At 36.3% G+C, this 26,180-nt stretch overlaps 3 protein-coding genes across 3 annotated transcripts in view; all 3 read left to right on the forward strand.

The window, feature by feature from the left end:
- Positions 1-1,644: 1,644 nt before the first annotated feature.
- Positions 1,645-3,926, forward strand: LOC102805658 (uncharacterized). Its single transcript, XM_006819146.2, has 4 exons — positions 1,645-1,764; positions 2,327-2,499; positions 3,245-3,347; positions 3,503-3,926. The coding sequence occupies exons 1-4, from the start codon at positions 1,707-1,709 to the stop codon at positions 3,523-3,525; spliced, it is 357 nt and encodes a 118-aa protein (XP_006819209.1). The 5' UTR covers positions 1,645-1,706; the 3' UTR covers positions 3,526-3,926.
- Positions 3,927-6,623: 2,697 nt separating this feature from the next.
- On the forward strand, positions 6,624-12,115 carry LOC100367885 (uncharacterized). The gene is made up of 4 exons (XM_002736912.4): positions 6,624-6,742; positions 8,137-8,901; positions 10,123-10,220; positions 11,837-12,115. The coding sequence occupies exons 2-4, from the start codon at positions 8,187-8,189 to the stop codon at positions 12,002-12,004; spliced, it is 981 nt and encodes a 326-aa protein (XP_002736958.1). The 5' UTR covers positions 6,624-6,742; positions 8,137-8,186; the 3' UTR covers positions 12,005-12,115.
- A 6,135-nt stretch (positions 12,116-18,250) lies between these two features.
- LOC100367426 (neprilysin-1-like) overlaps positions 18,251-26,180 on the forward strand; it is a 46,498-nt gene continuing 38,568 nt past the window's right edge. Inside the window, exon 1 of the mRNA XM_085490543.1 lies at positions 18,251-18,374. The gene's annotated coding sequence lies outside the window, so the exon portion shown is untranslated. The remainder of the gene's footprint in view (positions 18,375-26,180) is intronic.

The raw sequence follows: 26,180 nt of genomic DNA on the forward strand, positions 1-26,180 counted from the left end.
TGTAACATGAACAGTCCCTGTTTGTATTATAGGTATGATTACTAAGCCGATACTCATAATATCACCTGACATGTATGAGATATGGTTCTTTGTAACTACAGTTATTTGAACAAGATGGCCTCTAGTCACCCAGTTTGGATTTGATAGTGACTAATATGCATGTGCTTTTCTCTAATATGATGTTCGAATGTGATAGGACCAGACATTACAAAGATGCATTATTTAAATATTAATGGTCAGTTGTCGGCCACTTTGAACTCAATAACCATTGTGTTCAATGTACTACCAAGTTTAAACCACAATCGTCCATACACAACTGAAAACAAGTTCCGGAATAGTAATGACCATCTTCAATCGGATCATGCAACAAATTATGTACATCTGTCCAATATAATGTATGATGTATGCCTGAAGTTTGAATCAGTCCAACCATATGTGAGATATGGCTGTCTACGGATGGACCGATGCTCTCACACACGGGGAGGGGGCAATCAGTAAGGCTTGTTTGTACAGACTGCATCTAACTAAATGGACTACTGTGTCAAATTTGACTGACATTAAACAAATTTCCAACATTTAATACTGACCAAACATCTGTCAGCAAAAGTTTTTACAATACACTTTCAATAACAGAACTTAGAAAGTAACTGTATAAACCCACATGTTCATTATGAAAAAATGGTCATTTTATAAGTGCGTAGGTGGGTTCCTTTCTGTTATACAACTTCAGGATACAACATATGTGTATTTTATTTATATTTATATGTTTATTTTGATAATATTCAGCCATAGTATGAATCTAAAAAGGATTCCAGTGCATGTTGTTAACTTGATTTTAAGAATGAATTGAATGATTGTTTTACAAAGCAGAAGAAGTAACCTGCTATTAGGGATTAATTTAAGCATATATAGAAAATGAGTAAAATCACTCACAGGGCTGAACAGTAATGTTGGCAATATTTTGATAAGGATACCTTACTATATATTCTCAACTAATTCCAATCTTCCTGACATCTACATGCTGTAACTTTAGTCGATCAATTGCTGTATGTAAATTAACTCTCAATTGCCACTGCATCATTGTTCACGTTCATACAATTTCCCGTCTAACAACACCTTGTGACGTATAGGGTAAAAATAGACATACCACCCACAATTAGTAATTTTCGGTTTGACCCAATTATTACAAGGTCTTCATGTTACAGAAAATTGAGCTTATTATAACCACGGAAATTGGCCTTGAGTAATTAATTATCGAGGAAATTGGTCAAGCAAATGAATTAAATGTATATAACATCTATCTGTAGATTTTGTCTTCCGTGAAAAGTTCGACTGCTGGAATAATATTGCGATATGTTTAACTGTTTAAATACATAATCCTCCCGGGGATTTATGCAACAGAAATAATAAAGGCTTAGGTAGTATTGTTTGATTGTATAGTAATGAAATCACTTATATAACGGTATACCTGTTGATTTATACCATGTTCATAATTCCTCATATAGTAACATTATTAAAAAAAAAAGATTGTTTGACCGGAAATTACTTGAATCCTCATTCACATATTCAATTATCTCACATTGACAAAATTAATTTAAGAACAATTGCACACCATATAAAGCCCAGGACAACTGCAATTGTTCTACTCACAAAGGTAGGTAATAAGTGATTAGAACAGTCAGTAAAACTTTTGTATACCACTTGAAATGAAGAGGTTGGAATTAGCCGTCTGTGTGGTGTTTCTTCTCATGAAGTCTGCGTCTGGTGAGTTGTGCCACTATGGCTATTCCTCTATAAAGATGACATGTCATGTTGTAGCTACAATCAATTATATATGTTCGGTATTGAATAATATCTGAATAGAATTCTTGTTGGCACTGTTTAATACATATTTCCCTTGCAGTAAGTTGTATTTTTTCTTACTTGGAATTATTTGAAAACAAATTATTCTAGGAGAATCCACCGTCGTTTAAATGTGTTTCCAGCACCTTCGCTCGCCTCCCTGTCGTCTATTTTTTCTTTTGTGCATGCGCAGTTCATGTTTCACTTATAATACACTCACTTGTCATAGTACTTTTTGAAAATAACCGATTTTTCGTCAGAGTTGGAAAAATTCTTCGCGTACTGCGACATTATTTAGCTGAAATTGTCAAATTTTTAGCTAAAAATGTATCTATTCAAGTATATGCGCGACTAACAAAACCATTTGACAGCTGACAACTTTGATACTTATTTGTATTGTGGATACGTCTTGTGATTTCGAGATACTTTCATACCCCCAACAATTCATATTTACGTTGAAGTCAACCTTCTTCACTGCTTTCAGGTATTCACAGAACCATTGACGGAATGTGGCACAAAGGTGGTCAGTATGTGATCCACGTAGAAAAGACACCACCGTATGTCGATATTAGATCGTCATCTGGCACTGGCTTAGAGGAAGATTGTGCTGAAATGTGCTATAGTGCCAGTACTTGTGAAACAATGATGTTTACTAAGGTACATGTTATGTGTCTTGGCAATATCTTGGGTTGAATATATGTGTAAAACATATTGTTAAATGCACGCAGATCACTGTTTCTTTGGGGGAACTTTCATTGCATATTCAAATATTACTCAATATATTCAAATATTAAATATTACTTTTACACTGGTTGTAAGTGTCAACACTCGTGGGACATTTAGCACAAATATTACAACTAAAACTGAATTCAAAAAATTGTAAGTATTTGATGAAAAAGCAAAGTAGTTTGTTAGAAGTGTACCATTTCAGTCCACATAATATAAACGTACGGAGTCCAATTATAATTTTTTGACACAAACTATATTTACACGAAGAATTTTAAAAGTGATGCCTAAATGTCTAAGATGGCAAATCCATAAAATTCATAAAACTCACAATGATAATAATTGGAGACGCCTAGTCCCGAATCGCATGGCTCTGCGTCATTTTCTATTTCGGTGAAATGAGTAGTACATTCGGAAACTGAAATCTACTTTATGGAGTACATACGTGTATGCGATGGACCAATATATTTAATAGATTTGTTTGTTTACTGGTTAATTGTTTCCGTTGTAAATGTACTCATAGTATGACTTTGATAACACAGCAAAATTATTTACTTAAAATACATAACAGTAAACACAAGAGCAATAATGTGCCATGATTATTTGATGAAATCCCATAGATTAGAAGCTTCCATTAACTCTTTCAAAACGAAATTTTTTCGTTATTCCTCACCAGGCGTTAGGAGACGTTGAGACTTGTTTTCTTTTTGACAAGAAGTTCAGTGAACTTGAATCCTTCTTCTGCGAAAGTGGCGGTCTGCTCTGCTCCGAGATATGGGGTAAGTTACTGCTATCGAACAGGAATGAAATAGTGCCTGGGCTTAACTTCACTCGTCCATAACTTTCTTTGACAAATAGCGCGTTATAATATCCAACACTGTCTATTTTATGTTCTGTAAAAAAATTATACTGGAGATCGTTGTTTATGTTACAGTGAAACTCCCCACGCAAGGATAAAACAAAGAACTGACGATTCAATGGTTTCACAGTATATATGGTCGTAACACTACTGTTTTTTATTATACCTTGAACGGAAAAAAACACACTGAGGTCTCGATTTGCTTCTCTAATATCGTTTACAAAGATCATGGGTGCAGCGGACACGATGGCTGATGAGACTGGAACACAATTTGAGAGACAAAAAAAGTTACGTGACTCTCGCTCCCAGCGAGATTTCGGCGGTCATTTACGACTGAAATGTAATCTCATAGACAATAGTTTGTATATGGTGGCATCTCCATCCCACCAAGAGACGTTGCAAGGGATAAACGACCTTTTATAAGTTTGACGCAGTTGCATGTTCCTCTCTTCCTATTGTCTTTGATATAACATAAATAAAACTGTAGTGTAACGTGTAACGCCTTATTGTCAATATAATAAATATTACAATACATATTACCCTCCGTTTTTATGGTACGTATCATCAATTCAATGTCCAAGCGTATTTCCGTAATTCGTTATATGTGTAGTTACCATGTTGTGTGCAGCAAACCCAACTGTTTTATTTCATGATAAAACAACATCACGGTGCATATAACAGTACTATGTGCACGTGGTTATGATCAATCGAAAGTAATTCATAGTATTATTGGTCTTATGTCGGGTCGCTCTTGAAACAATTGCCCGACTTTTACGAAAGTGTGATTTCTCGCCTTTATCATAACAAAACAGCGCAATACATCATACTGCTTGTTGGGTGTGTTCTATTTTAGAACAAAATATTTCACATTCAAGTAATACATACAAATTACGGGTTCCACGCGATGTATACAATGCGGGAACAAAATTACACATTGTTTGCGCAAAAATCGAATGTATAATGTATTTAATTTGTCACACGAGTGTTGATGAATAATAATAATGATCAAATTTGAATATTTTTTTTTATTTTGAATTTAATCTGTGAAAAGGGCGTAATGACGCGTCATCAAACTATATCTATATTACTAGAACCATCTATCTAATTTTAAACTTTGTTTGTGGGTAAATTGTAAAGACTGGAATTATTTATGAAACATTTACAAGATTATTCAAAATGTGCAAAAAAAACACATAGACATAACACCCATCATGCATTATTAGCTAGAAAGAGATCTAGTAAACCAGGTCATCCCATCCACCGTGACAGTCTCCCATTTAAGGTTACACACCTGTATTAAACCTTCCATTGAAGCACATGTAAATTGCAAAAAATTGCCAAAAATACTGACATTCTAGTGATGATCCGAGATATCAATTTCACCATCTGATCAGGTGATTAGCCCAGCTGTTTTTATATAATTTTCTCAAAATATTAGCCAGTTTTGAACACATTAGAACTGAGAGCGCACTTCAATGACCGTAGCAGACAAGACACTGTTCCGAAAAACTATCAACTCACTTTTGCTTTGAAAATTTCCACTTTGGTTATCCCTCTATCTAAGAAGATATAGAACCTCGGAAATTAATTCGCGGAGAAAATAAGGCCCAACATTCCTCCAGTAGAAATTCTCATATTTTTCTACATTATCGAAGCTGTTGTACGATTACGAGTCGACACGCCGTCTGAAAGTCAAATCAGACACTCTGCCATATCCTGTACATATAAATGTGCCGAGTTTCAGCGCCACAATGCATTCAAAAAATATTTTACTTTGTTTTTTTTAAAGAATGTTGTTAAACTATTTATGCTAACGTAAAATATAAAAAAAATCAAGCTTTTAATACAATTATAAAAATATTACCAGTTAAAACGGGGGAGCCGTCACCTGCGCATGCGTCAGATGGCCATAGCGTGTCATACAGACAAGCGTTACCCATGAGCCTTTGCGTTTTCTAGCGTGTGTTGTTATCGTCGCTTGGGACTCAATTCCCGCCCGTGCGCAGGTGACGACCCTCCCGCTTAAACTGGCACAAAACATTATTGAATTTAAAATATTCATAAGACCATTTTTATTTAAAGCTAATCTGTACTCTGAGCCGGAAATCTGGCATAGGTCTTACTTCACTGTGTCTATAGTTCCTTATAAAACAGTCCAAAAAGACTGTTACAGGGAAGCATTGTGTCGCCTAAGAATTTCTGCCCATTGTCTACGTATTGAAACTGATAGAAAATTCCATAATACACGCACAGAAAGAGTTTGTATTTTATGTAATACCAATTGTGTAGAGGACGAGTACCATTTTTGCATTATCTGTCCGTTTTTACCAAGAGTTGAGATCTAAATACATCCTTATTATTATACACTTCCCTCACCCGAAAAATTTATATCGCTATTACAATTACAAAATGCAGTAATCTTGCGTAATATATCTAAATTTATTTTTCTCGCCACAAAAAAAAAACGTAATACAATTATTTTGGTCTGACATTTCATGTTCTTTTCATATTTTCTTGTTCTTTTTCAGTCACTGTAAAATGACATTGTCCTCTGTTAAATGTTATGTAATTGCAATGAGTATACCTTGAGGACGGAGGCCTACAGTATTATAAATAAATTTATTATTAATGCTGATCAATTTGATCAAAACCAGTGTAAATATGTCTGCTGACAATTTTACTTATCGACAAATATAGCGAAATAAAACAAGGGACTGCGTTGTGTCTTAGTGTTGTGGATTTACAAATTATTACGCAATACAGCAAATTGTTATTTCAATTCAGTGAAATCAAATCAAGTAATTAGGTATTTCTACTTATTTGACATAAATACGCTGATTTTACATGACTTTCACTGTGGCTGATTTACCCATTCTGCAGTTTTGGTTCATCGTTAAAGCGTATGATGTGTAACAACTCTTCTGCCAGCCTAGTCCTCCCTCCCCCAAGTCCGTTAATAAGGCCTACAATAACCATGTGTCTGGTCGCCACTGTATAGCGCCCACTGTTGACAAATTGATTGAACCTGAAATATATAACTTCAAATTTAAAGTATTTGTATTTTGGTTATCTCATAAATTTGTTTTCATGTGAAGTCGTAACATGTGGGAAAGAAGTTTTTATTATTGCTTGGGAAGCAAAAGTTCATTGAGGATGTCACCATTAGGTCGAGCATCACGTGACCGATCCGTGAACCCTTGCGATAAAATGGCGGCTGCCTTGAAATCATGACCGTCTTTCTGTTTGGATGTCAGCTTGCTGTGAATACGCGACGCGTTAGTCACCACGAATAGGAATCGTAGATCAGAGATTAAGGTATGAACGACACTTTTGGTGTCTAGTGTTATTTCTAAGTAGGTATTTCAGCGTACCTCAGATGATCTGTACTGACTCGATCTAAGTCAGTCCAGAACGCGGTGAATCGGCGGCACACTTTTACAATTATTCACTAAATACATTTTAAGACCAGCTACATGTTTGCCGTATACCGGTGACACGGCGTGTTCACGAATCTGTAAAACATTGTATATGTGACAAATAGTGCCACAGTATTTTTTTTTCAAAATTTTGAACACGTTGGCACGGTAATAGTATTGTGTCAACGGTCTCGTTCATGTTGGGACGTGTGGTTATTTGAGTAAGTCCCAACTTTTATGATGGAATAAGATATTCATTCTATTAAAACGATTCACAAAAGTTGTCTCGGTGAACAATTTCAATCTTTACTAATATATTGTGAACATTGCATACACATTTTATGATCACATAAACACATCAATCATGATTATCCAATGAAGTCAGTTCAAGACGTTGACACACTGCTGTGACATAGGGGTGATGTTTATATTGGGATAGCCCTAAGTACAGTCCTGTTGGTTGGCCTCCTATCGCTGATCATTCGGCCTCCACAGTCCTAAGAAGTCGCATAGACGAGGGATTGAACACTATGTGAAGGGCTGTATGTTGTAATTTAAGAGACATTCAGCTTTGCAGCTAAAAAATAAGCAGGTCGATACATCAAACTATCCCAAATACCTTAACTGGAAGCAAAATTACAGAAGATTTCCCACTAGGGTCGATCAAATCATCATTTTTCAACGTCAACAGAAAATATACGCCGCCATCTTGTTCTTGGCTTATTTTTATAAAACATTGTTTTGTTGCATAAAACTAGCTTCTTGTTGTTTATGAAAATGACAAATTTATGCTGTAACTGAGTGCCCACGTGAAGGCCCCTAGATAAGCTAAGTTGTGACTACCGGGTATTTTTGTTTTCTCTAAAATAAATTTTTTAATGTGACTACTAAATCGTAGTCACGCTATTTAGTTTTCAACTTTTCTTGTCTAACCACTTTGTGCACATTAGGAAATGTACACTAGTCGGCATATAGCAGTTTTATTTTGCATTACAAGTGGCTATAGTCGGTCATCAGGTTTTTGCCACACACAGTGATGCATCATCTCAAATTTATTATTTTTATTCTTGCCACAAGTGTCTTTACGGAATGTCTATGTACATGTAAGGTCTGTGCTTAGTGGGACTGGCTAGTTATACACCTTAATGCCTATGGGTAGTAGTAGTGATTTCTGTAAACGTAGGCTATGTAAGTGATTAACATCCCTCATTAGAATTGACACACCTCCAATAAACACTTGCAAATGAATTCTAAAAGCGGCCTAATATTTAACAGTTTATATTTTCTTTGTAGATTGATAGTCTGGAGGTCATCTGAAGGTCATAACACATCATTCTGTTACCATGTCTTCCCATGCTAGCTGTTTCCAAACAGAGAAATCCATCTACCCACCAGTGGTAAACAGAGAGGCTAAAGGTCATGGTGTTGTGTCAAGTTACGAAAAACATCTTTTATTGCATGACTTTGTGATTCCGTTGGTGCAAGACCAAGAAGACTCTGACCCCCAACCACTGCCAACTCAGCATATACCGACCCCTATTCAGTGCGCTCCAGCCCCGACAAATGTCATGGGCGACCCTGATCTGTGTTTATCGCCAGAGCGTCCAGTTAAGAAAGTCTCGATCTCGCCTGGGAAACCGACAGTTCATAAGTTTCAAGCTGCCGATCCAGTGCATGAACCCGGGCTATCGAATGGCAACTCTAAGCAATTAAGGAAATGCAGTCACTATCGTGGTGTTGACATTGACGTCAGACCTTTAACCGCGAAGTCGGTAGTCAGTAAAAAGGAACCGAGTCAAAGTAGCATCGCTTTGAAGGAAAACAAACAGTATCTCGGGAACCGAATCACGACTGACGATCGTGAATGTGAGCTCACCAAACCGGTATATCATTCTACTGTAGCACTGGGACAGCAACTCCAAACGTTGAAAGAAAATAGGTTTGATCCGCAGAGTGCTGTCATGAAAGTATTACAGTATTCCGAGGAGACGCATCATGCCCTGAGTGAGCGAGTCGCAGAGACCGTCAATGTTCCAGTCCGTGAAAAGAAATACTCAGGTAAGAAGGTGTCGCAGTGCACCTAGTCAGTATTCTGTCAGGATCTGACAAGCTGACATCCATCAATATTGGTTATGTGTGTACAGTGAAAAAATCATCTAAAAAACAGACAGCTGAAAAATTATAGACTATTTACATGCAGTTATTATAACTTCTTGTGACATAACAAATCACAGTGTGTTTATTCATTTGGTGCACATAGACTGAAAAATATCAGAAAACATGCAGCTCATATAATTACATGTAATAAAGTATCTTTTGTATGTGATCTGGAAATAATATGAGGTTATTACGAGGATACCTCAAAGTATGCACAAATACAGTACAGCTGGAGTATCGACCGACTCACAACTTATTATTATACATGTACATGTTTTCTTTTCAAGGATACATCATTAGAATCCCGAAATCAAAAAAGTTTAGAACAGAATCGCAAACTTCTTTGTGTGGAGTCTGGTCAAACCCTGATCGCGGCTATGTTTGTTTTTATTATTAGAGGACGCTCAAGCATGTAATCATTCCATATTTGGAATTCATATTTCCTTATATGGTAGGATGAAAATACTCCGTAAAGTACCGCAAAATTGCGGCACGCTGTAACTTATGGTGTTACGGTGACAGATGTATAATAATTCTTTTTAACTTGATTATACACATACATGTACATGTACAAATTAATTAATTTAATCACGTTAAAACACAAATGTCTACTAGGATTGCATCAAGAGTGAGAGCCACAAGTTTTATTTCTCTCTTAAAGTAGTGCTCCATTTTCGCCTGTTATCACATTCACTGTTTTCATCCATCTGTGTAACCATGATATTTGGTGACGAGAGAGAATGCAACTCTATGTGAGGGACCAAAACAAGCCTTGTGTCACTCTTGCTCATAACATGATATTAGTGGCTGATTGGTTTATTGTAGCATAGATTTGTCTTTGGAATATGTGTGGAGAAGTACACCAAACAAAAATATACATTATCCTGTATATAGCTGCAGGGCTTGAAGTTCAGAGTTAAAAAGCCACCCATTTTCCTAGGCAAAATTTTATTTATAGCATATAGACATAGTTCAGAGGAAATCTATATTTTTTCAAGAGCACCGAAGTAATTTTCAAGTTCAAGCCATGTAATTTGAACAAGTCAATTACAGGAGCTCTTGCTGCACACGTAAAAATAGTCACATGACCTCTGACATACTAGTATTGTTTTTATCTTTCAGGTCTTATTAGTGTAGATGTACCCATTGAAGAAACAGTGAGTCATGTGATAGAGGAAAAGATGTCAAAGGTCAAGATCAGACCAGATAAGAAACCCAAGGTATGTACTGTAAAATCTCTAATTTAGACGTCACTCTAATTTAGGTGTCGGGGGAAGTGTGAAAGGTCTCAATTTGGTTCTAAGTTAGATGTCACGAAATGTTGAAAAAGTACAGCCAAAAAAATGTTGGTATTTTTACATGACAAAAATGTGCATCGGTTTTAATTTTGTTGGTAACGAAAAGTTTAGTCTAAAAAAAAATTTCAAATAAAACCACAGAAATGCATTGCTTATATTTGTACATCTACCGTACTACCGGGGTAGTAAAAATGATCACTGTGTCGGTAGCGCAATTTGGTCATACTGTTTCACAAGTGTATAACTTGTTTTTGAAGTGTTGCAATTGTTGAGATTACTACTCAGTAGTGACTATAATAACGTATAAAAAAGGAATTTGTTGGATTGTCATGAAATGCAAGTCAAATTCAACTTTATATCATCGCAAGAGCATATTTTCGATCACTTGCAAACGCTCGATACGATACATTATCTGCCAAGTTTTTTTCAATACAAGTTGCTAATTAACCAATCAGAATGGATGTTGCCAACTTTTTCAAATTACCGTAGCACATCTAAATATGTTAATGAAAGTTCAGTGACCTCATTCAAACACAAAAAGGGAATGTTACCGATGTTGTAGTACAATTTTTTGGCATTGACTACATCATTTTTTTTCAATCAGGAAATTAGCTGTTTTCAAAAGAAAGAGCATTGAAGAAGAACTTAACACTTTTTCAGTGATGCATGTAACAGCTTATTGTCAAAACAAAGTTCACCCATTCACGCTAGCCTCAATAAACATCATATTATTGAGTAGGCATCAGTGACATTGAAAACCCTAAATTAGACTCTTCAGGCATCAGGAAAGATTGTAATGTTCAAAAAGTAAGGCCTAAATTTTACGGTAGGCAAAATGTATAACCCGTGGGTTGGGAGGGTTTGAGCTCCAAAAACTTGAGGGCACTCAATTTCAAGGCCAAATCTTATAAAATGAGTATACCCCCAGTCGGTATAATATAGAGATCTAAAAGGCCACCAAGCAAGGTGAACTAATGAACCAATTGCCTTTGATTCCCCCTGTGAAGATGATGGATTCATGTGCGTCACAAGAAAATAATTTACATGATTTGTATTCATCACATGGGACACATTGTTTCTAATGCTTGGCATTGTAGTAAACCATTACTGTGGGAGAAACATTTCTCAATACCTCTGGTCAGCCAATCAGTTCCCTGATTGCCTCGCCTTCGATGCATCTTCAACATCAACTTTGCTGAATGATTTTTAAACCCAGATGTTATGTCTGTATTTTGAAATCAACCAGTTGTAGCAAAGTAGTAAGACAATAAGCTAACTGGGGTATTCAAAAATGTTGTGCCCACAGTAAGTGTTTTATCCTTTTTTACCTTTCATTGGAATCATAACATTACGAATGTAAAGTAAGACCAAGGCAAGTATGTAAAATTTTCTGTAGTCCTACCAGGCTAAATTTTGGAATAAAACATTCAATTTTATGTAAAAATATCCCAATGTACATCAAAAAATCTCCTCAAAATAATTGTGTTTTTCTTAAATAAATGAATAACTAGAATATCCGTCATATTCTATCTCTCTAGGAAGCAGAACCTGCAGCTCCAGATATCCTTGAATTTTTCACTCCTGATCTACAAGAAGAAACGGCACATTGGTGTAAGCCAGCTAAACTCTCAGTTCCTTTAGAGCTTGCCCCGGACACTATGGTGTTTGATCTATACAGACATATGCAGTGGTGGGAGCAGCATTAGAAATTATTTCATTTAATTTCTTTGAATTGTTTTACGCCTAGATATATGTGAATGAATTATAAATTTCTTGTAAGGCTAAATAAAAATAGTGTATTTCTGATATAAACCAAATCTAGCCTTGATTTAGCACAATAGCTTAGCATATCTAGCGATAAAGTATGCATGCACTTCCTGTTTCTAGTTCAATCCTACTAAACCCATATTGCAATCTGTACATGTATGATTATGAATATTTTATTAAAAAATACTCTCATATAGCAGTATTGGTAAACATCCTCAATCATATTGTGGTGATTAGTTTTCGTAAACAGTTCTGGTAAAAAAAAGGTCTCTGGGTCGATATGACGCTAACACTCACAGATTATTTGTGAACAAAATAAATATAAAATAAATGTAAAAAAAACAAAGGAATTCAAGGGCAGCAGTCGCCAAAGTGACTCAACTTGATTTTTTTAAATTTTATTTTGGCCCAAAATTCCTGTTTCCGCAGGAATAGAGTCCCAAGCTATGATGACAACGCCAAAAACTCAAATACAAGGGTAAACACTTGTTTGTAAACAATGACACGCTATGGCCATGTGACGCATACGCAAGTGACAACTCCCCCGCTTTAATAGACAATTTTTATTTTATAAGGCCTAATTCAATGCAACTATGAACTGAATCGTATAGACTGCAAGTATGATGGTGTTTGTTGTCCATGATTACGAGTTATTGAAATCGGACTGATTTTTAACATAGCAAAGTCAATGATGTTGCCATGACAGTCTACATGTTCCAAAACCAAAATGCAAGCAGTGTGAAATTTTTACTAATGTTTTACTTCTTTTTACACTCGAATGCCAAGTATAACTGTGCTGTAAATATTTTTTACTGTAAGAAATGTTCAAAATAGGTCATACACACCATTAAGGTCACACATCCTGGTACTTTCTGGGGTCACACATCCTGGTACTTTTTGGGGTTGCACATCCTGGAACTTTTTCAGAGCGTATGAATTATCAATGACAATTTTTTATTTTTTCATAAATTGCGAAAAAAACACAATAAAAACAGTTAAAAATTGACAATGTTAAAAATTTCTATAAAATATTGTAAATTATTGCTCATATTTGGTAACAAATCCTCCAGAAAGTATCGTTCAATAAACTGGTTAAGATTAAGTAATTGCATTTATGTATAAAGACAATAATTTGAATAATGAATGTATAGTTTGTTTTAAGACAGAAAAGAAAAACATCCATGGATAAATGAATGTAAAATATATGCTGAATAAACCTGAAATTAAAGTGTCATTCGTACCTTTGCGCTATTTTCGTTCGTAGACCTTAAAAGTACAATTTTTGTTAAAGGTCTGTGGTTCGATAATGCTGCCATGATGGTATGCATGTAAAATAATTTTTTCACACGTGACAGAATTCACCACCTCTACCTCTTGAAAGTAGAATTCTTTGTTCCTATTTGTATTGTTCTATTAGAAGCACATCTGTAACAGAAGCAAAAATTGTCTTTATAGTTTTCTCGTAAGTGAAATGTGATTTCTATACACATCTTTGTAATTTACGTCATTTGTGTGTATACGCTTCTGACAGTGAATACAGTGCAAGTAGTGTAGTATTATGATTATTGGCTTCTGTGCGTTTAGAATTGTGAACCACTCCCAGGCAAAGACAAAAAGTTTTTACAAGAAAAAAAACAATCTTGGTTTCAAGCTTCAATATTTACAATTATCTTGTTCCAGAATTCATTTGACAATCTCATTCTCAGTTTACTAGATAGATTGCGCCCTCTGACGAACATATGTGACATGTTTGTTAGTTGTGTGGTTTGCAACTGATGCCATGGATTGGCCAAAGCTGGGCGACTTGGAGTGGGACTGGCTGTGTCGAAGCCATGTTTCAATACATATTGTGGAATTTTACAATGACGTCACTGCCGCACCGCACTGCACTGTGGCCAATAAGTGAATGCGCAATGAATACATCATACATCTAAATAATTTGATCTTGTTAAGGTCGTCAACTTGAACTTCAAAACTAAAACAAACTGAGTCACTGTGATTCTTCCTGTCTAAACACTATTCAATTGGCTCTAACCCAGATAAGTGCGCCCCTCATAGGAAAGGTATTCTGGAAGGCCTAAATTACGACATAAATAAAATCCCCATAATACAAGAGACATTTTTTTTTTATTAAACATAACCTTAAATCAAAAGAAATTTGTTACCATTTAAGCCTAAAATCTATCGATATTTGAAAAAAAAAAAACATGTTTTTTTTTTTCTGAACACTCATTGGAAAAAAAATAAAAAAAATACGGTTTGCTGCAACTACTAAAAATTTAAAATTTAATTGGTCATTTCTCTCAAAAAATGAAAAATATAATGTTCAAACAAATAGACTGAATTTGTAGCAAAATATCAAGTTTTAAATACCATTAAACCTGTATGTAAAGTGCAAAGACATGATATTAAATAAAAATAAGCAAATTTGGGTCATTGGGTAAATAGACATAATAAGAAAAGTGTTTAACTACAGTGATTAATCTATGCTGTTTATGCTTTTGATATCAGTCGGGCAATAAATACTTGAATTGGAGGCAAATGATAGCAAGTAATTGCGCCCTCAGTGTTGATATATTTTTCTCATCGTAGGTGATTGTCCGTACAGATATGCGTACTTTCTTGTAGATCATAGCGGAGATTTAACGGGAAAAGTATACTCGGGTATATCGTCAAAGTGAGTAATTTAAAAACAATGTACCCAGCAAAGCGCCAAAAATCTGTATGTGGAAAGTTTCCAATATCTTGTCTCATTCTGCTGTGATCTTCAAGTTGTCTTCTTGGTGCGTTTGAACAATTAATGTAATGGTCATTTGTAATATGAAATTTTTTTTTTTATAAAAAATGATATAATGTCAATGTAAATGCACACCGATGAAACCTTAGTATACAGTATATGGAAGGTTTATACTGGAATTGATAATATTTCAATTCAAAGTGTTTATATTATTATCACGGATTATTTTTTAGAATTGTCGCGCCTCTAGTGGCAGCAAAACGCTCCAGCTCGTACTTCGTGTATTACAGTCGTGTATAGCAAACGTTTGGCCCACCCACACTACGTGTTCAGTTTGCGTGTTTCAAAAGTGTTATAATTTTTATTATGACCACAATTCATTAAATTTCGGGTATGGAGGAAATGATAAAGTATTATTTCATAAAGTATAAATAGTATGACTCATAAAAATTGCTTAATATGTATAGGTTACAAATGACACGCCCTTTATACATGATTTTGAAGTCACGAGCGCGGAGCGAGACTGACTTCAAAACCATGATGTATAAAAGGCGTGTCATTTTATAACCGGCTTCTAACATGGCTATGCGCCCTCCAATAATAAAATGTTGCATTAGATTAACCAATCATGTGTGTCCTTTTGACGATCTCCTGTCAATCAAGATCAGACAAACCCATGCTCTCACTAACTTCTCTCAATTTATACAGAGAATATAAATCGTGAATCCGTCGATCTGATTGGTGGAGGGCGAATAGCCATGGTAGAATGTACGTCACAATTATCAGTACTCATAAAATAACTAATTGTAATTTGATCAAACAACAACAACAACATATAGTAAGAGTCAAAGAAATCTAATCTGCTGTTTTAATGGTAGTCATGACTACTACAGGATGGAAGTAATTCTATCAATACATTGATGACGTGACTTTTAATTTGTGAACGTGACTTTCTTCCAATGATGACGTAATACCCTCAATGAGTGTTGCGTTAACGCGCAGTTCGGGGCAAGCACTGATTGGTTTAAAAGTTGTATCGGCAGATACCATGACGTCACCGGTAGTCAGACCGGAAAACGAGGCTCGGCTTCAGTTCAGTCAGTTCCGTCAGCGGTCGTGCTTTTCATCATAGACTGAGGAGCAGAAGGTTAGAATCCAACCAAACTATTAGGCACAGTTGCGAAATAAATCTCGGACAATCTTTCCAGATTTCGCTTATCGAATTTTAAATAAATAGGTCAGAAACTAGCCTTCTGTAATCTTACATTAGGTGTAAAACGTTGACTGTAACCAAGGCCTGAGTGCCGGTGGCCGTGACATAACTAGGAAATAGTACCGTATTAAAATTTATGTGCGGCCGTAAATCACCAGTTCTAAATCGTCATTAGATGGAATTTTTATGGAGATTCTTAAGAGTTTAAAAGCATGCTATCTCTGGTATCTCATAGCTGTACGTCAGTCACGCTTTCTGGAACGAGACAAAAACAGGCTAAAACTGGCGTTATCGTGGAAATTGGTATGACGCTATGCGTATGTTTGATTTCAAATGGTATGAACTCAGTACGTCCCCAATAAATATGTAAACGACCTTACTTGTTATGAGCTGTTTAGATATGGTTGACAATTAATCGTATACTGTGGACCGGAAAGAACTGAATCAAGTGGAGTATAAAAATCCTCCAAGAAAAGTGACAAAAGTTTACAACAACACCATTCAGAGAAAAAAACAGCTTAAAAATAAGTGAAGTAACAAAAATAATTTGCGTGATTGTTTCAACTATATTTTACGCCGACAGTTTCCAATGGTCAACGCCTGATACTGCTGCTGAAAAAAAATCAGAACCGCAGCTAAAATTTTCCAGAATCCACCTTTTCTCAACTTACAAAATGCGCAAGTTTTTTTCTAAACGCAGAATGGTTCTCTAGAATTTCCATACTGGGAAATAGGAAATCTACTACTTTTTCTCGTCCGCGCCGTTTTGCCTTGAAACCCTTAACTGGGTCAAGTCTGCAATCAAATCTGGTGAGATATTGGATTGTTGTCAACAGTTGACATGATGAATTTCGGAATCGCGTAGGTCTTCTTCTTTTCGCTATCGTCACCAACTAATTGTCCGTGTACGGGAAATTGTTGTTAATGGATCGAACTGTTTGGTAGATGTAATCCAGTCGTACCTGCGTAGCACAGAGCTGACATCGAGTGGACGGGCACTCATATGACGGCTGGTCTGGCCCCTGTGTTTTATCAAATGGAAGCAAGTACACAAGCAGAAACATTCAGCGTCAGATATCAATAATTTGCTGGTTTCTAGTGCGCATGGTATACGATCAGTAACTTGTACGCTCGTTTGGAGTTTGCACAAGATTAAGCTCATGCAACTTAATCGCGGAATTTTACAGAATTTTAGATTAATAAAAAGATGAATGTAATTGTAAACTTAAGGTAGTGGTGTTTTTTTCTCTCCTATTTTATTCCTTAGTTCTCTGCTGGCAAACAAGATTGAATAAGTGGCGGTCTTTGTGACGTATCTGGACAACAAAATACCACGTGTCACAAGTCTCATATTTTTGTGAATGGAAATTTTCGACATTTTTTATAACGAAAACCAAATCGGAATGCGGGACATGAAGGCTAAAAAAATGCCTTATCAAATTATAAACTGTTCGTAACCTAGTTCTACCGCACAGTCCATTATTAACCACAGGAACGCAGCTACCACACGCGATGGGCAAATTACCACTGCTCCTAAACTAGTATATTGCAAGATCATTCCTAAGCGATAGGAACCAAATGTGATCGCTACACGTATGTCTCTGGATAATCATGATTTTAAGCTTGATTTGAGACAATCAGAATTGATTATAGTCACAATTGAATATTTTATAAAAGGCTCCCCTGTTATGTGTATTACTGAGACATATAATTAGTTCAATCAAGTAAAATAACGCTGAAATACGAGGCGATGTCTACAATGCTTTATTATTGCCTGGACTACGACGGGTTCAACAATGAAGCAGACTAGTAGTTAGCTTTATCATCATCCCAACATAAAACATCTTTCCAGGGTGAAAGTAGAAAAAATATATTATTACCGAGTCCTTCATATGAGCCCAATAAAATTATCGTCGTCATAGTTTTAGTACGTGTGTTTAAACCCTTCGTTTTGCAATGATGAGATAAACAAGTCGGACCGCTGAGCTAAAAATAAGCATGGGTTCGTAACAAATCAGCGTGGTATTAGATACAAGCTCAGTTACGTTTACGGGCAGTGTACGCCTCGCCTCGTACTCATCGAATCAAAACTGACATCAATATAATTCCTACTAAACAAACCGTGAAGAATTATTGGTAATTCGATAACTTTGGAAAAGGTTTGTTTTTTATGATCGTCCGCGTGACTGTATTTTTTCTGTTTGTGTCGAATTCAGTCTCCTGTGTCAATAAGGATATTCACACAGTTGGCTGCGGACCGCGTTTATCTGCTGGAAGCAAGGTTATATTACACCACGGTCGCTGTAGGAGTTTGTGACAATACAAGGGACGGTGATCGAGACATAGCCCAGAATCTAAGGTAAGAATTTATTATATGAATTCCCGGTAACCCCGGGGAATATTTTAAAGAACAAACATGTGCCAATCTGTGCAAGTCGCGGTAGAATTGGGAAATGTGAAGTGGTGTGTGGGATAACGAACACACGATTTCACCATATCCACGCAAAGGCGTCATTCGGTTGTACTGCTTGGTATAGAGGCATGTTCATTACACTATTATAATACTATCATTTACTGCACAGCAAAGTGTAGAACTATGCTGTTTCATCATACGTCACTTCAAACCTTTGTGTTTGATGTTGCATCATTCCTCCGTTTGACAATTTGCGAGACATCTAAGTTGCGGTTTACACATTAATTTACTGTAGTAATATTTTATGACATTGCGGTTATTCAGTCTTTTCGCCATTACACTTCACTGCACCGATTGAATGCAGATCACGTGATTCGGCTGACAAGCACGTCTGATAAAAAACTCTAACATCTGTAATGTTCTGGCCAACTTTATTTGCTAAAATCGATGCATGCGCGAAGTTTATTTATCGTAAATTAATTTTTATTCGAAAAGTATTAGCAATCTGTGATGCTTACATTTGAAACTAATGTGACTGTTCACCATAGATCTTTCTATTCGTTTCAAATTCTGCCTGAGGCATACTCAGAACTGCACGTTATCGAGACAACAGGGATAACCACGTCTCACAGCTTTACATTGCAGTTTGAGGTAGTTGGGGACGGCAATGCGATTCACGCGAGTTTTAACTAGCTCTTACAACCCATAAATTAGACAACGCAATGGGGTTAACCAACCTTTATGTCAAACCAAATTGCATTACTAACATTCCACATTTTTAACTTGTTGACATAATGGGCGCTGAATTGATTTGGTGCATAATATTATGCCAAAAAACTGAAATCCTTTTAACAAACAATCTTGGTTACCGCTATTAAAAATGTAGTAGACTTTTTTTCAGGAATTAATATTCACACCAATTATTTTCAATTGTGGTATAACCTGTAAACTGTCACAGAATCTTTCACGTTTCGATCAATCATACTGACATCCGGGCAATATGACGGAACTACTTAGCGTCACGATACATGCTTGTTTACCTCGCTGATGACAGTTATTAGCCGTCTCGTTTATTTTTCCTGCCACCCCGAATGGCACTGTCATCGTAGAAAGAGATTGGTGTGGAATGTTTTCATTCCACGCGAAGTCGTTAGTATCGGACCGCCACGTGTTTCGCGTCTACTTTGATTTAGCCGTCGAGCATTAACATCTTGTTGTTGTAATTTATATCGGTGGTTAGTTGACAACTGTTTATTTGATCTCTCACCCATGTCGATGTATAGTTCATTGTACTTTCCTGAATATAGCGCCCTCTAGCGACGGCGACGTCTGTGACGTAATTGGGAAGGAAGACGACTCTCTATGGCATCAATGTAATTTTGGCCTGTGGTTGAATTCAGGAGAAAAAATAATATAATAAAACAATCCCACTTTACTTTCAACGATCTTACGCCATAGAAGCGCTTCGTCGCAAGAGTTATATAATTGTAAGTTCGGTGTTAAGGGTTAATTCAAGTTGCAAATAAATCAACAGAGTTGAGCCAACATTAATAATAACGGATTAGAGACGGCATTGTCACGCGATTGTTTCTCTCAAATTTGTGACGTTTTACCAGCACCGGCGATTAAACTTGAAAACTGAGTGTTACGAATGCATAGCGTTCGATTAGCTCTCGGTTTTACGGGACATGTCTTAACTTTTTAACATGTTTGTAATATTTAAAACCTCGAAATTAAAATTTTCGGTGAACATGTTTTGTGTTAGTAGTGTCTAATTGATATAACGTAATACAAATAAATTGATTGGCAGTACCGATGTTGTCTATTAAATATTCATTTGCCCGCCTTTCCATCGATTTGTACACGAGTATGGCAAGATTTAACTTCTTTCTTTGACGCAGGCTAATTCATTTCATTTTCTTGAACACATTTCCGCAGATACCTCTTTTGGCTCTAAAACATAAGCGAATGGTAGCACCCTTTTGACTTACTGAAACAAAAATGGCATAAGCTTCGTAGCAACAAGCTACCTCATCAGAGGTAAGTCTGTAGTGAAAACGTCAGGCATGGATATGATACGTCCGGCACGTGTTTCGAATACTCGAAATCTGTGCAGTCTATCTGCCTCTGCAATGCCAAATAAAATAGCACAATAATGCATATGTGATAGTATAAATCTGTCAAAAATAGTTAAAATGTGGAATTTTGGTGTTCTTCTTAAAAAGGCTATTTTTTTCTAGTTGACATATTTTAGAAATTTGATAAAATGCGGAGTGTCCATGAAAACGATCCGCCAATGGTCACCACCAATTACTACTTAGAACGATCAACTTGGCCAAACTTTTAACCAACTAACATAATATACCCTGGTTTCGCTATGTTGAGACTAGGTATATTTTTCTACAATTATGATGAAAAATCCTCAATATCTGTATTTATGCGACGATAAGAGTGAACTCGTAACCAACACATCAAATAATGATCCTATCATTAGCAGTACTAGTAAATCCACCACAAAACACAACAATCATCATCGTGACCGTGACGGCGCCCCCTCGTCACGCTCTAGGCTATATACTTTGTATACTTTTTTAAATATAATTTATAGGTGCTAAATAATTATGTTTGTTTACAGTATAATACACGTTATTAAAGATGCAGTATTTTTTGTTGATGAATACAATAGATTATAATTTATCATGATCGATGTTCTTGTAGCAGGCAACTGAGTATTCGTTGTCTCTATAATACAAGTGCGCTGTTTTTGGTACGTACAATAAAATCACTGCACATGCGTATAAGTATTTTTCATTTAACTAATACTATGATGTTTATGATATATCGTAATCTAATTTGGTCCTCATCCTGCTGTATCAAACAACAATATTAGTAAAATTCAGATTTCCATCCATATTGTAATGTTAAAATAATGATTATGTTGTAACTCTGGAAACGTGTCTCAAAACGGCTCCCCTTTTGCGTAAATTTGTTTGAGAAAGAGGAGGTTTGTATTTCAAAGTTTAGCAGTAGCAGGGAACATATGACCCGTGCCAAACATTATGGTATATATTAAAGGCCGGTAGTCGTCGTGTCGCGTCCTGTTCGATATGGGACTCATAGCGACGTATATAACGAGTGTAAAATACATTGTTTATTTACATGAAATTTGAACACGCGCTGCGCGAAGACCACCGCGCTTTAAGTATTAAACTACCAACCACTCAAATTTACGCGTTTGTTCACCTCAGTATATTACCCCTCCTCATATTCTCGGCAGTGTCATAATGAAAACCCGACCTAATACATTCCAACATGTGTACGTTACGGATTGATACGGATATGGATAATCTTTTTCCAACTGCGTCACAAGATTTCCAGGTAGAATAGAGCGCCCTCTAAGGCCAAAACTAAAATCCTATTTTCAACTGTAATCGCTTGTACTAAATACCAGTACACAGTTACTTTCAACACCCTTTAATTTGATCGAAAAATCAGCTCCCTTGCAATCGGGATAATCACATTTGAGTAAAAAGCTACGGTGGGTGAGATCGCGGGAATGACGTCAGAGATCTCTATATATACACAACTCAATCACTGAGCTGTGCAGTTATGCAATTTCTCCGCGGTATCCGTACTTGGTCTGCACTGTGTAACGATCCCCGCAGATTTCTGAATACTCTGCCGTGTCATATTCCGTAACTGTTTATAAATCTCATCATCGTCTTCCCACGTAACTATGCGACTTCTTGACCCCGATAGCCCCCGCTGGAATACATTTGATCCGCGAACAAGTAGCAAATTGAAAACGAGGAACATGTAAACTGTTCTTGAAGATATCATAATGACGTTACGTACAGGTCGTTATTTAAGCCCACGGTGGGCAGATCGGAATTTTCAGGAGAAAACTGGTTTTCTTTGTTTACTGGGTAGAGTGTATTTTTTAGAGAGGCGTATAGTTTCTTGTTTCGTCTCTGCAAATTACTGTAAAATACTTTATTTTAGCTGGAAATAATTTTCGCTGAAAAGACATTTCGGGTGTTTTGTATGGAATTTATTTTCACTGATTTTCGATGAGTCGAATGAAAAGTAAAGGGGAAAAGGTATATTTGCTTGATTTTATTTTCACTAAATCGTCCCTTCAGCGAAAACAATGAAAATTAATTCCAAGCAAAAATAAAGTATTTTACAGTACGTTTTTCATAAATGTAATCCAGCTATGTTAACAAGAATAACGGACTACCCCTTCTACAGAATCATCCACACCGTGTTAGAGAAACTATACTAGCCAATACAGTGTTGGCACCATTTTACTATTCAAAACAAAATAATTTTCGTCTACGTTTATTTATTTTCGAGTGTCTTTGTCTACATATTCACATTCACCATGCGCAATTCGTGTAAACAAACACTGTATTTTACAAGCTTTGCATTTAACACAGTCAAAAACGACGAAATATCAGTATATATACATATACTAGTAGTTTACATATACATTTTTCATCTGCTTATTAGCGCTTTTTGCCGCGAAAATTTTCATCATTTCAAATTAATCTCCCAGCTTTCAGTTGACGCATCATGGAAGGAAAATGCGGCGGCGGCGCACGTGTATTGAGCGCGATTATTGGCTGATGTGGAAGGTGTGTCATTTATGCAAATTTCGGTAAATGCACTGGCTCTAATTTGCTGCTAATCACCAATACGCGACAACACGCCAAAATTAGTCCACCCAAAATAAAATTTAATAGTTATAACTTATTACATGAATGCTGCAGTAATTTCCAGAATTGTTTTTACCCAGCACTGCATTTGCATTCGACTTTACCAGCAGCGTAATTGCTGTTTCACCGGAACCATAGTAAGTGACCCCCTACAACTCGGTCATACTCGCCTGCAAGAGTGTTTGCTTCCGCTACACTCTAAGGATAATCTGGTAAAATAAACAGATGAGGCAATTGTAATATGAATATTCACGAGTGAACACCATAAAAGCAGTGTCTAATCGATGCTTGCTTTAGAACTGAGGGAACGGATAGCCCGTTTCTACAAGTAGTAGATTAGTTGGTTTCAACGGATGGAAGAAAGAGACGCTGATTGGTTGTTCTATTAGGATTTACATTTTAACGTCATTTCGCACCGCGCTTGTTGATTGGCTGGTTGGATTAAACTATCATTGAAATTTATAAATATTTATAATAATGAAGGAAATGGGTCTGTTGTGTCGACAGTATATTAGTAACATGCGATTGCTATGTACGCCAGGACTTTCTTCAAATTTAGATGCGTTTGGCTCAGTGGTTCACTTGTATGACGTCATACTACACACTCATCGCACATTAACATGCTTTTCAGGAATTTTCATAATTTTGCTATATTCACATTTGTCAGATCCATATGCGCAAAGAGCGATACGACATTTTACTACAAAGAACAATGTGACCTTTTACCTTTACGACAATCCAGGTGTCCCCACTGATCGCGTTCGGCATGGCTCATAAACCAGTAGGTTAGAAGCTATTCAAATAAAACAAACGTGTAATTGTAACATATCCAGGTGCCATTGATCGAGAGATCGTATAATACTTAACAAGGTCACACATAGTCATTAACTTAACAGGTAATCGATACAGCAGGTAATTTGCCCAGTGTGATATAAATGTGTTTGCTCAAAGGTAGAGCGTTTCAAATGCCTCTCTTCAGTGGTTAGTAGGTCCCCTGCAGTAGAAATTGTAAGTAGGAATGTCAGCAAATAAAGGTGTATTTTTTGAGGAGCTTTATTGCCGAAGCACACTCGCAACATCAGTAGTTAAGTAGCAGTAAAACAGTAACGAAGGCGCCTCTTCCGCAGGGTCCCGTCCTTGCAAAAAGCTATCACGTAGCACGATAAGTACACATTTCGTTTCCGCTTGAATTGTATCAAAGTCTTGCGTTCTACATTTCTGTTCAACACATCACCTATTCTTAGTCGCGAGAAATGCATAAATAAATGTGTTGTTTGGAGGTCAGTGATCAGCGAAAATCAAAGTAAATAATAATATGCATCGCAGAAACTCTTTAGTCTCCACGCAAGATAACCTCAATCTTAGGATCAATTAAGATTTGACCAGCGAAGTAGAGCCGTAATACTAATGAGATCTGAGAATCAAGACCTTATGCCCACTGATCCGATTGCTGCATATGTGATTGGGAAAAGCAAAGTGAAATACCCTGGCCGAGTTGTTATTATACGATTTCCTCCCAGGCTTCAATCTCAAATGGTCATCTATTTGCTTGTTATTACTTCTCTAAACTATTTAGATAATAACTGTATGCTTGACAGTGTTGTAATAACGCTAGGTGCCTTGAGGGCATAGAAATCCATTACCTTAGTGATTATCGGGTTTCCATAGCGTTATCTGATTGATGGCAAGTAACGGGCACGACCCAATGTGTGTGAATACTGTCTACGTTGATGCAATAGTCTAAACATGTGACTCAGTTATGTGGCATATCCAAGTTTAAAAAATTCTCGGAAATTTCACAGAGCGAGATTACTGACAATAAGATTGAGAACCCCGCTAAATCTGACTGTGAATATTGTCCAATCCAATTAGCCCAACCCAAGACAGTTTGATGTATATTACAAAGTTGGGATTTACTACCGAGATTCATGATCTATTTCCTTCAAGTGACCGCATTATGTTTGCACCAATATTCTGTATATGACGAAATTTACAATAATATTCTCTATTTTGATATACTCATGCAAATACACGAAATCTAATCACATATTTTGATTCTGTGTGTCCGCGTTGAGAATGACATTGTAGTGTTATTTAAATATTACTTTATTTCCGAAAACTTTTTAGCTTAACTATGTGACCCTGCTTTAGCGTGTACTGTGACATTTCAGCGACATCTCCACTCTCAGTCACGTGATCTTTGGTAGGGTCACATATCAACCCGAGATCACTGATCTAGAAAAGCATGTACATTTCATTATTCGTATGTCATCAATATTAATCTATGCATATGCATTATCATTGTTTTGATATCATCTGTATCTTAAAGTTATATCTGTAAATGTTAGGTTTGTTTCTGTGCACGGTATTTGACACCACGTTATTGTGTATGTGGAAGTGCAGTTGACTATGTTTAAAATAATTGACTTTATTGACACAAAGAATTGAATGAATAACTTTTATGGATAACTATTTTCATAATTATTCTGAATTTCATATTAACTAAAACTGCAACATAACTATGGAGATATATGATTTGCGTTGAAAGGTGATATTACCATAATCGTAGCACTGGAAGCAGAATGTACAGTCCCGTCTCTAATTTACATTGCTTGCAATTGTTTACTTAAACGTGCAGCTTTTAGCCGACATTATTACGATTTACCTGCACCAAACACATGTCGAGAAAAAAAACATCTCAGATGTAGAATGCAGAGAACCTCATTGCGTAGCAATTAAGTCACGCCATTACTGCTCGTCATCAGTATTCAGGCTTAAAGCTTGGGTGGTCATATTATTATCATCAGTGTTATTTCACAGTGATTAGAGCACTCATAAAGTGAATTGTGATCACATAATGTAATTATCAAGTATCTCCCCAAGACTAGTAGGAATGATTATTTCACTAGGTTTGACTTAATAGGCATTTAGTGACGAGAAAACAAATCGACATACGATGAAATACACGCACTATACATTCTTTGAAATCTATCATCCATTTCAGCGTTCTATGCTAGCTTTATCATCCGGTTTC

Source organism: Saccoglossus kowalevskii, chromosome 15 (assembly GCF_978046115.1).
Source record: "Saccoglossus kowalevskii chromosome 15, keSacKowa6.1, whole genome shotgun sequence".
In the NCBI taxonomy this organism is placed as follows: Eukaryota; Metazoa; Hemichordata; class Enteropneusta; family Harrimaniidae; genus Saccoglossus; species Saccoglossus kowalevskii.

Coding starts and splice junctions, on each gene's coding strand:
- LOC102805658 (XM_006819146.2), top strand. CDS start 1,707: ATGAAGAGGTTGGAATTAGCCGTCTGTGTGGTGTTTCTTCTCATGAAG. Junction 1,765..2,326: donor TCTCATGAAGTCTGCGTCTG/GTGAGTTGTGCC, acceptor CACTGCTTTCAG/GTATTCACAGAACCATTGAC. Junction 3,348..3,502: donor GCTCTGCTCCGAGATATGGG/GTAAGTTACTGC, acceptor TTTATGTTACAG/TGAAACTCCCCACGCAAGGA.
- LOC100367885 (XM_002736912.4), top strand. CDS start 8,187: ATGTCTTCCCATGCTAGCTGTTTCCAAACAGAGAAATCCATCTACCCA. Junction 8,902..10,122: donor CCGTGAAAAGAAATACTCAG/GTAAGAAGGTGT, acceptor TTTATCTTTCAG/GTCTTATTAGTGTAGATGTA. Junction 10,221..11,836: donor GACCAGATAAGAAACCCAAG/GTATGTACTGTA, acceptor CTATCTCTCTAG/GAAGCAGAACCTGCAGCTCC.